Below are 12,231 nucleotides of genomic sequence, written 5' to 3'. Positions count from 1 at the left end.
CTTCCGGTTTTTTTAGGACACTTTGCCCTTTGACCTATCTGGAAAATTCGGGTTTTGTGCGTACAAAATATAATTTAAAACTTGTTACTAGAATAAAAACAAACTTAAAAAACATTATTATTAAATGAATTAATTATTTAAATATTTTAATGATAACATTATGACAATAATAAATAAATTATTAATAATTACAGCAATTTTCCCGATAGGTCAAAGGACAAAGTGTCCTAAAACTGCAAAAACTGTCCCACAATGCATTGCAAACTTCCAATGCCGATTGGGCTTATTACAAGGATATAATATTGCACAAAAGTTACATCAAAAATTACACAATAGCATAATTTTTATAAGGAAAAAAAAAAAAAAAAAAAGTCCAGTGAATGGCTGGAGCGAACAGGTTCATATGCACCTCTAAGACCGCCCCACCAAATCCAAAAAGAAGGGAAGGGAAAAATAAATTTGAGATGCAGGTAAAGTCTGCCTGCAATTAGGACAATTACAAAAAGAGGTCCAAGTGCAAACACAAGTTGCATCAAAGGTACGAGCAAATTTGGACTAAAAAAACTCCGCCACTTGTTGCTTAAATGAAGCAACATAGCTACTAGGGAGCTGGCTCCAAATGGGCACCATAAGCTGAAAAAATATTGTGGCACTCAGTTTTAGAAAGCTGATTTACCAGCAACAATGGATCTGAAGAAAACCTGGTGGTGGGACGGTCTTTGTTAATACTATTAAAAACTACATAATCATCTAGATTGATGTCATATAATCCCAGGTTGCACTTGAAAATATATTGAGATCGACATATTCTCTTCTAAAACTTAATGGAAAAAGAGTAAGTTCTGTTAACCGTTCTTTGTACTCAGACTCAGGATAATCTAAAATGAATTTAGTTGCCCTTCTCTGGAACCCTTCAACTTTCTGGATATTATGCTTTGAGGTACCACTCCAGAGAGAGAGCAATATTCCAAATCAATACGAAACAAGGCCGAGTACAAAGTCCTGGATATATTATGAGGGGCATTGAAGCCAATGGTGCGTTTTATCATACCAAGTTTTTTATTACACTTTTTAACAACCCTGTTAATGTGATCATCCCAAGTGAAAGACGAGGAAATATTCAGACCAAGACCTTTGATGGAACTAACACAGTCTAGAACGGCACCATTCATTTTATAATCATGATTAATTCCATTTCTACGAAGTGATTAGCATACTTTTACGATACAAAAAAACCACCACATTTTTCTCGGAATGTTGATATTACATTTTGCATAACTTCTTCGCTAAGTGAACGATTATACGGGCTCATTAATTGCTGGGTTTCACGACGATAACAAAAGGCGCTGATCTACTGGTGTATTGACTGTATGCACTCAAATGTGATGCGAGTCGGAAATACTAAAATTTCAGTTCCTGATAGGAAAAGCATTTACAAGGCTGCTTTTTGCAGGAAGTCCCATTGAAATGGAACAACCAGTTCCAAAGATATGAGCCATATTAAGGGGGTACTACACCCATTGAATTTGTTTTGCATTTGTTTGCATTATGTGAAGAAATTACAACAACAAAAAATGGACAAAGTGGTATGCAAAATGAAGGGGCAAATCTTCTCGTTTTATTGGTGGCATCGGTATCAATGTAGCTTACATGCTTTTAAAGGTAGAAGCCAAAAGGTGGTACATCATTGATGTTTTAAATTCACTTCATTTTGGAAAGCTTACTATCAACGGATTTCGTTAAAATTTTGGATATGTGTTGCTAACACATTAGGAAAATAAGGTTGATATGTAAAATGGGAATAAGTGGTTCCTGATTTCTTTTATGACTTCATGAACGTGGTGCTCCACACCTATCAAAAAAGGAACTGGTTAAAATGCTTCTATTTTCAATGTTGAGCTATATTTTGTATTTTTAACTTGCGAAATTATTTCACTGAAACTTAGTTAAGCCATAGGTAGCAGGTTACCACAACCATACTACAGCAATGTTGAAAAAAATTGTATTTCTTGTCACCTATACCACCATATTGGGTAGTTTTCCGTAAGCTTAACTTTTGTGATTTTGGTAACTATTTTATATTTATTTGTGAAATCCATCCCAACTAGGCATTCTAAATTGTACTCTCCATTTACATCCCCAGGTATATTAGTATATCCACCTTGCACTTCTCGATATATATATCCAGTTAAAGACAGAATATCAAAATTATGCCTCATTATGATATCACAGACTCTCACATGTGTATTTAAAATGGATGCTTAAATTTGACCTGAACCAATTGAAACAATTTCTTCTCCTAACAACACAATATAGTATTAAATTGACTAATGACTTATGCATCTATTGTGTAAGTGTTTATTTACTTTATTCAGTGTTAATATTAACTGTTATTTTGCATGCACCACTAGATTTTCTATAGAGAGTATAACAAAGGATTTAATGTATTCTATTGATGTACTCTACTTGAACATGTTGAATAGAATAAATTATGGTTTGTTATGAAACACACATCTGAGTTACTAGGATACAGTAAACAAAAATATAGGGCTAAAATGACTTACTAATATGGTCTAAAAGCACTTTGTATGTAGAGGTATTTTATAAGTTCAGGACATGAGGTGATGAACATATTTATGTACTTCATAAATTTGCAAGAAAAAAAAAAGAAGAGGGTACTGATGAAAATCAGGGTATTATTTCCTTAAAGAGTTTCCAAAACAACAGGAAACAATAGGAATTTTTTTTTTTTTTTTGCTATATCTCAAAATCAATATTTCCGAGTTCCGACTGATTTTGCTTGATCGCATCACAAATATTGAAGACAAATAGAGTGACATACAAGACTGGCATGGGTTATTTAAAAGAGATCACAATGCTTGATACATAAGAGGTGTCATTTCCGTACTTTATAGTGTGTGTGATTTTTCTTGGAAAAGGGAAAACGTCTTGATATTTTAAAAACTTTAGACATGGATAAATATAAATGCGATCTATTTGTTTCCAAAATGGATTAAAACACCTGTGTCTGGAAACGAGAAACTGGATACCAACGATACAGTGAAAATAAAAGAATTAACCGTTCTTAAACGTCAGAAAACGTTGATTTTCTCGAGGATTTTATCATAACTAAACAAAATGGGTTTAACAAGAATATGTTCGATAAGTTCACAAAATAATCACTGATTAAATAATGCTTTTACGATTATGATGGCCCGGGAGTATGGGGACAAAACATCATTTCTTTTACGGTGCGGCAAAAAGCGTCCTAAAATAGCCCAATTGTACACTTTTTTGGCAACACTGTCATGCAGACATATCAAGTTTTCTTCACACCATGACCTCCACCTTGCATGAGTGCATGTATTCAATCGCAGATCCTGAATCAATTCACTTGCATATTAAAATCGTGACACTGCCATTTTGGAACCGTAATATAAATATTGTGCACATTGCTGAAGTTGATAGTCTTGTGTGAACCCCGGGCGTGAACTGAGTACAGAAACTCCGGTAAGTGTATAGCTATACAATATACCCATAATTGTTGTTGTTTAAGAAATAACTACAATAGGCATAACTTTCAAAAACATATTAGTATTAGTAGTAGTGTCCCGGAGTAGTGTATATTCCCAGACAAGACTTTTCAAACACGAGGCATAATATTTATGCCCATTTAACTAAATTTAATTCATGTATATTTAAAGTTAACATAAGCTCGTATTGCTATCCCGGGAGTGCTATTATAGTCACTACATACAGTGTAGTACACAGTGTTTCACGACCAGCGACTAGCCAAAATGATTTAATACTTGATATGTTTCTACACTTTTTAAAAAGTGTGCAACCATCATGCCGCATTCACTTCCCTTGGTGTGTAAGGGCATTGTTATCAGCATGAAACCTAACTTCAGATGCCCCTGGCATTTTGTCTGGCCGAATATTGTTGTAAATAGCCTAATACCACGGTACACGTAAAGCAATAATAATTAAAGGGCATATATATTGCTCGGACAACATCATATCATTGTCAAGCTAATATATATTATGAGGACAATAAAAATGACTCCTTTTTTGAGAAAACAAGACGTTTAAAATTGATATTCCGCAAAAACCAACTGAGTTCCTTCGAACGAGACAGATTTGACATAGAAAAAAATTGACGTCATGAAATGACTGTGCCTGCTTTGCAAGAAGGAACTATAAACATTCTCAATGCACAGAATATATACTGTTGTTGTTCACAGAAAAAACTCTTAGTTAAGTGTTATTACTTAATGGTTTTTAAACATATGGATAAAATCAGCCGCTTTTTTTTTTTATATATTAGTAAATTGTAATATTACAATTCATATGTATATCAATATCATGAGAAATATTTGGGCTAAAATTAAAAAATAATTTGAGCTTAGAATTTCAGCGTGATCAATCTGAGACTATCATATAAACCGTGTTAAGTCCACAAACTCATGTATCTGATTTCCCTGTGCGATATTGCAATGCTATAGTTATTATAGATTCAGATGGATGAAATACTACAAAGCAAACGCATAGTAACAATCCTCTGTGACGCTTTGTTTCCCAAATGAGAACAATAGTCTGCATATTGTAATGCAGCATTGTTATGTTAAATAATATTACAACTCATTGTTGCTAATGTCAAACTTGTCAAAGTGATTGTGATTGTATGATGAGAGCATGATATAGTGTCCGCTTCATTTACTTACGTCATCAGCCAAACGGGGGAAGAACACGTACGCTTCAAACGGGGGAAGAACACGTACGAGCCCGAACTTTACCCACTTTTTTTTCAGGAGAAATACGCATAAAAAAATTGCAACGAGTGTCAACTTGTAATGTAATAATTATTCTCTTCGAATAGAGATAAACTTGTTTTTGCAATAGACCCGCCCTTTAAGCCTATTATAGGTTTTAATATTTTTAACTTTAGCCTACAAATGGCAAAATCTGTTGAATAAAAATTAATTTCTATGAAAAGTTTTTGTTGTGTACATATTTGAAGAGCTCTGTTGCAAAAGACCTTACATCCACCTCTGGCTAAAATTGAGTTATTGGCATGACATAGTGGTGGCTGTTTGACCTTCATACCACCTTCCCTTCCGGAGATATCATATATTTCCCGTTTGGGAAATCTTAAGGAATTTCCGGAAATTTGAACTTAAAATGAATACAAACTTTAGGAAAATTATTTTTTGATTAATACCAAAAGAAACTTTTGGGTCACTATGTTTGCAAAAAAGGGCTCAAATTTGATTAAAAAGGTGGTTTCTAGAAAAGGGGTAAATTATTTTACTGCAAAAGGCCTTACATAGGCCTACACAAAAGGCGCGATATAAAAGAAATAATAAAATATATAGGAAGGCTTGAACTTATACCAAACCTATTCTTTTAGTTTATATTCATCAACACTTAATCCCAAACCAAAATGAATCAAATCGAACAAGTAATAATTGCACAAAAAGTCAAAAAGTAGATGTAAGGGGTTTTGCAACTGAGCTCTTCATTTGTTGACTGTCTTTCCTAAAAGAACTTTACTTACCATAATACTTTCTAAAATGAGAACTGTCAAGGCTACATTTGACATTCGGTATATTGACATGAAAGATAACAAACATCTCTTACGTAAAACAAGGGAAGTGCCAACACGTATGTGGTCTATTCCAGTGAAAGCGGGACAAAAATAATTCTCTCGCGAACTTTCTATCAAACAAAATATTTTGTCAACACTAGGGATATTCATAAAATTTTGAAGTTCAATATTAGCTGAAAGTTCTGTCATTTGAAAGAGAATCAAATTACCTAAACACTAAGGGGTCAATCATGTTTCTAGCGCATGTACTTAGCGAAATTACAGACAAAAATATGTCACCAAATTGCCCAAAATTTTGTGTGTGAAGTTGTGACAGCAGGCACATGTACAATGTACACTACTGTATGTGACCCCAGATGACCTTCTATTCTTTACTGTAAGAAATCCGTTTTGAATGGTCTTGATTTTACGCACAAATTACTTTGGCGCTTTAAAGCGCTTCGACTTGGTGGAACATAGATTGCACTATGTGGTAGTATTGTGCCAGTACCAACATAAGTCAACATCACTTAGGTTTTGGTTGTCAAAATTATTTTTTAGTTATTTTTTTCCATTGAGCCCCACAATAAAGTCATTTTTGGACCGTACATGCACATTCCACTTCCCTATAGATGGTAATAGCGCCACCATAGTGTGTGTTGTGAGCCTGCCTGTCAACACTAAGAATGTTTTGTAAAAATTTACTTTTGGAAATGCTTCTTAAATAGTGTTATTGCATCGTATTATAGCCTATATGTAACCCGATATTTAAATGTTTTCGGGCTGCATTTTCCAACCGTGTGCAAATGTTTGCAAGTATTTTGCCAAATAAAAGAGAGAAACCCGGGTTCTTGATCGAAAAAACTAAATTATTGCACGGAAAAATTGGCTCTTTTCCGATCGACAAAGCAGTATTTTCTTTTTATTGCGGAAATGATTTATTCTTGCATGTCCTTGATTTGATATCGCTTGGAAAAATAATCACAATTCCAAAACTGAACCATGTTGGAATATCTTTGTTTTTTAATAGATAGGCCTACACAATCTTATCCTGCACATTATGACACCACATTGAATCCAATGTGACCTCAAGAAGTAAAGTTACAAGCAATTGAATAGGTCCAGTTTTAAAAGTGACGAACTCGCCTATAGAAGGCGCAAAAGATTCCAATAAGCGCAACAAAGAAACAACACAGTTTCTTCAATGAAGCTTTATTTAAAAACTTTCATTTCATTTGTCAGTTCTTTTGTTTCAGCTTTCTTTTGTTCCTTTTGTTTTAAATTAAAGACACGCATAAATTAGCCATTCATCACTCTCAAACCAGATGTCTAGTTCGTGGAGTTTTGAATAGGCCAGTTTGTCACTTTTAAAACTGGACCTTCGTCTAATCAAATGCTTGTAACTTTGCTTTTTGAAGTTACATTGGATTCAATGGGGTGTCATAATAATGTGCCGAATGGTGCATGTTTTAATTTATCCACATGGTATAATTTTAAAATTAGGATTTCCTTGTAAGTGTAAGGATACTTTTTTGGCGCAGTATACATAGAACGGGATCGCTGTAGTCAGACTAATGCTCTTTGTGCGTTTACTTCTTTTCTTGCTCATTCCCGTACCCCTTTGCATACAATTAAATTGATTTGTTTTAAAATCATTGTTCTTTTCAGGTTTGCATTTGTTGTGACGTTTAATAATAATATGGCTAGCGAAGTACCTACAGGTCCTCTCAAGGTCTTCCTCTGGACGACTCCTCGCACTGTGTCCACTTCATTTCTCAAATGCATGACTTATGTGCCTGATACCGTAGCCTGGCACGAGCCATATCTACAGATCGGTAAATTCTCCTACCAAGTGGAAGATCCGATGTTTTCCGAACCTTACCGAGAATTGGCGGAAAAGCAGGGAGGCGCTTCAGAAGTAGCTAAGATTGAAAGTGGATATGACGCAAGTGACAAAGATTTTGATTGGCTGAGAGAACAATTAGAAGGTGATTTTCCTGGAAAGAAGATGGTTTTCGTGAAAGATATGGGGGCAAGTATTCTTAGAGAGTCGCGACATGATAAAATCCCGAAGGGATTCCGCCATACTTTCTTAATACGTAATCCCCATAAGATGATGCAATCTCAACTGAAAGGATTTATGAAAATGCAACAACCAGGATCATTTAAAAACCCAAACCTCACTCCGGACAAAATACGTCCCGTTCAGTATTTGAATGAATTATGGAAGTACGTGAAAGCGGAAGGTTTCGAATCCAATCCTGTAATCGTTGATATCGACGAGCTTCTGGAGAATCCCAAAGAAATGCTGGAAGCTTATTGTAAAGAAGTGGGCATTCCATTCACAGAAGATCTACTGACTTGGCCCTTGGGTGAAGATGTCATGACAAATATGTGGATGGTTCCTAAGCAGACAATACTTACCTTTCGAACGGTTGGAGCACATACGGGAACCTTCGCAAGCACTGGATTTCAAACAAAATCACCGGCTACGGTTGGCAACAGTAGCAGCCCTGAAGATGACCTTATGAAGCAGATTCCCCCAATTGTATCGCAAATATTAAAGGGGATGGCAGACAGAGAATTTCCTTTTTATGAAGAACTACATGCCGAACGACTGACTCTAAACAAATAGCCTAAACGATACGATTCGACACTGTTTGAGGTTTACTAAGAACTCCTGTCGCGTAGTTGGGATTTTTGTTAGGGTTGGTGGGTTGGGAGGTCAACATGATAAATGTTGAATGTGGCTCAACAAAACAGACAAGCAAAACAAATGCCACACATATTCAATAATATAGCGTGATTATTTAAAAACTAGATCTCCTTAGTAAAGACACCAAAGTCACAAAAAACAGCTGTACAACTACATGGTTGGTGTGGCCCGGCGGCTAGAACCCCACATACTGAATTTGAAGTTAGTATTGGCATGGGATGTGGTGGGCAGGGCCGGATTTACCTTTTCAGGGTCATGGGTCAGGCCAAAATTTGGAAACTCCAAGCTCACCTTGAGCTGATGTTGAAGCCCTTAGGGTGAGATGTGACACGCGCTGCTTGAGCCTTTCGGTGTGGGTCCAGGGACCCGCACCCGGCCCGGATCTCTGTCCCGTACTTTGTTTAGCCGCGGGTACTCATGCTTTTCAAATTCGCGAAATACCGTAAAACCTCGTCTACAAGCATATAGTGTTTTTTATGAAAGCTAAATTAATATGATACATGCGTAAATATGCCAATACAATAGATTGGTCTTACAATAATACTTGTTTGTATATGTTTGGATCTGTAATATTTATTTGCTCAAATTCCTAAATGGCGCCTGGATTAATATAGCTTTCATCAGCACTCTATATGCTTGTAAACGAGGTTTTACGGTATGTGTTGATTTCTGCTGCAGAAGCGCGATGCGCGAAACACACACAAAAAGGGAATTTTTCCAAACAATGATTCATCATCATCATCATCAGTCGGCTGCGGAGCAGGCGACTACAAGCTTTCTCCAACTGTTGCGATCTTGGGCAAGCGAAACAATTTTGTTTGGCTGCAGCATCCCTTCAGTATCTCCCAGGAGGCGCTGTGCATACTCTAAGTACAGTGTCCGCGGCCGTCCCGGTTTCCTCTTCCCATGTGGTGGAATATAAAGGGCATATTCATTCACAGGCTCATCATCTTCAAGACGCATTATATGGCCGAGAAATTTGAGTTGATGAATCTTGACTCTGGCAATCAGTGGAGTGGTTATTCTCCTAATATTGCTCGAAATTCTTATTTTGGGACTCAAAAGTACACAAACGTTATTACTCAATTTTGGGACATGTCGTACACGTTTCTGTCCAAAAAGGCCATCTTTCAAATATTGTTCGCATTTTAATCAAAAATTGGGATTTGTTGAAGGGCAAAAATTTTGCGAAGTCACTAAAAAGGGGTGTTTTTATTCTGAAAAGTTCACGAAATGAGATGCCACTTTGGTGATTTTAAAATCTGCCGATGAGCATGAGGACCCGCGGATACGTGAAGTGAAGAGACACGGTGCCCCCTTAAAGTCCCCTGGTGGAGGTATTAACATAAGTTGAGATGCCAAAATGGTCCCAAAATTTGACCCACACTGGAATCGGAAGTTACAATGAATTAATACAACTTATTTTTAGCAAGTATGTTTTGTTATGAAACCAATCATTTCAATATTAATAATGAAAAAGAGAATATCTTACTTTTGTGAGGTCCTTGGCCCGGGACTATCTAGCCTAATGGTAAATCCGGCCTTGGATTGCGGGGGAGAAAACGATTAAAGGATTTCATATAATCAAACTCTGCTATATATATAAACTAGCTCTTCCTCTTAAAAATAAATCAAAAAACGCGATGCCCCATGAAATAAATTTTGCATTTTGTACAAATTAAAACATGTCACCCTTAGTAATGTTGACTTTGTATCCGAATGTTGCTTTTAGCTTAGTCAATGTTTAATCATATAATAATTATAAACAATTAAATTATTGCGACTTTTTACACTTGTATAATGACGTATATATACATTATACGATAGGAATATGTGTGAACATTCCGAGCTGTGATAAAGTAACATTGCCTAATAATTTGTTGTACCTTGTCTATTTTTGATAAACGAGTGTAAATAGAAATTGTATAAAGTTGAATCTTGTCAACCAGAAAAAACTCACTTTGGTTTAATAAATGGAATCACCGACGCTGCAGCCAAAATCTTTGGCCTTCAGGTTGGTGGAAGATCTAGGGTCATGCGTGGTCAATCGATGAGGAAGTTGCTTGATGACCCGATCCCAACCATCAACCAAGTGACAGATTCACTCTAACGCCCCTGCTCCTGTTCAGAGACGGTTGTTCGACTCGTACCCACACTGCTTTTTTGACCCCCGTTTAAACCAAACGGGGTTCACGATCCAAGATGACAACGTCATCAATGTCAAATCTGTGACAGCTGTCCTCAAAATGTTTGTTCAAGAGAATTTACCGCGATCACGGAATCACAACACACTTTAAGCCAATAAATACCCCGCGGCATTCGCTAGTGTACCCAAAGGACAAGCAGTCCAAGGGCCGCATTAGTGATGCAGTTTACGGTGTCATGTGCCGAGTGTCAAGAACTTAACTTTGGAGAAACTGACCAACCCCTGCAGAGTCCCAACATAGACGCGCCAGTTCAAGTGGCAACGATTCGGCGGTCTACACAAATCTTGAGGGCATAATGTTAAAAAAAATCTGAAAACTTGATACCCTTCCGAGACATGATGCAGTCATGTCTACAGTAGAATTCACCACGACCTTTGCAGGACGTAAACCCCATTAAAAGCTATTAAACCAAGATAACACTCATTGAAAACAGCTCAACTGATTAAATCAGATCTTCTCTGGTTAAATCCACACCGTACATGTTTCTGTTTTACCTGTGCGGTATGGCAATGAGCTGGTATTATAGTTTCAGTTGGGTGAACGATTATAAAGCGAACGCAAGATAACAATACTGTGTGGGCCTTTGTTCACGAAATGAGACAATAGTCTGCTTATTGTTAACCAGCATTCTTGAAAATGAGAAACATAAGCTAACATAATGGTTGTTGACTTAACACGGTTTGGAAATAATTTCTTCATATTTTGGTGTTATCTGTCGTTTACATATCCTTCCTAAAACACAAAAGTGCGAATATTTCCAAACACCTAAATAAGCTAAAAATTTAGGACATGTTACAAAACTATATTTTCTAGAATTTCAGAGAATACTTTAAATATTGGCCGGTTATTTTTCACACAGCGACGTTAACTAGGCAATATCCTATACTTCTAACATACACTATTTGTAGGGGTCACGCGTCAATGGTGAGAGCACTGTGTATTGTGTATATGAAAACGGACAGTAACTGCAGTATGATTAACTTGTTTCATCGTTAGTGATGCTGATTTTGCGTCCGAATTTCGCTTTTATGTTATAGTTTTTATTTGCTACCTGGGGTATAGAAAATAAATAAATAGATATCAAAGACACACCCTGGGCCATTGAAACAATATAAACGTACGATGTTAAACAGTCGCTATAAACGTAAGAAAAGTGTCTAGGAATTAAACATTTTTAAACACCTAAACAAACGTGTAAACGTCGCATGTTTATTTGCTAAACACTATAGTTATAGACTGAGGTCACTTGCAATTCAAATGCACTCCACACACCCAAACAGAACAAAAACTAACAAAAAAAAAAAACCCGGTTAGCATCGCCTGAAGTCGTTTTTACATTCCACGTATTGCAAGTATTTTGTCAAAGTAGACTGGTTCTATTTTGGAAATATGTGCTTATTTAAACATCAAGCGGCAAGTTCGCGTCAAAGCTGGCAGCCAAATCAATTTGGTTAATTCGGGTATGCCGAATTCAAATATTTTGTCTGCCAAGCTATATTGGAACCCCGTGACCCTTAAAAAAGACCCCAAACCCCCCTACATGTTCATACAGGGGGCAGAAATTAAACATAATCCAAATTCAATAAAAAAAGATGTCAAATTATTCGTCTGGGTCTAAGGATCACTCAATGTAACATAATTGCGCGTAGGACATAATAGTTACCAAGTTACGAGGCCCAACCGATCCAAGGTCAATTTGCATGTTATACACGGGTGAAAAA

The 12,231-nt window shown here is 36.4% G+C and overlaps 1 protein-coding gene across 1 annotated transcript; it reads left to right on the top strand.

Moving 5' to 3' along the window:
• The first annotated feature begins 3,363 nt into the window (after positions 1–3,363).
• On the top strand, positions 3,364–12,022 carry LOC140157547 (uncharacterized). Its single transcript, XM_072180778.1, has 2 exons — positions 3,364–3,510; positions 7,256–12,022. Exon 2 carries the CDS (start codon positions 7,287–7,289, stop codon positions 8,220–8,222), a length of 936 nt encoding a protein of 311 aa, XP_072036879.1. The 5' UTR covers positions 3,364–3,510; positions 7,256–7,286; the 3' UTR covers positions 8,223–12,022.
• Positions 12,023–12,231: the final 209 nt, after the last annotated feature.

This window comes from Amphiura filiformis, chromosome 7 (genome assembly GCF_039555335.1).
Source record: "Amphiura filiformis chromosome 7, Afil_fr2py, whole genome shotgun sequence".
NCBI classification, from domain to species: Eukaryota; Metazoa; Echinodermata; class Ophiuroidea; order Amphilepidida; family Amphiuridae; genus Amphiura; species Amphiura filiformis.
This window is presented reverse-complemented; position numbering and strand designations above follow the sequence as displayed.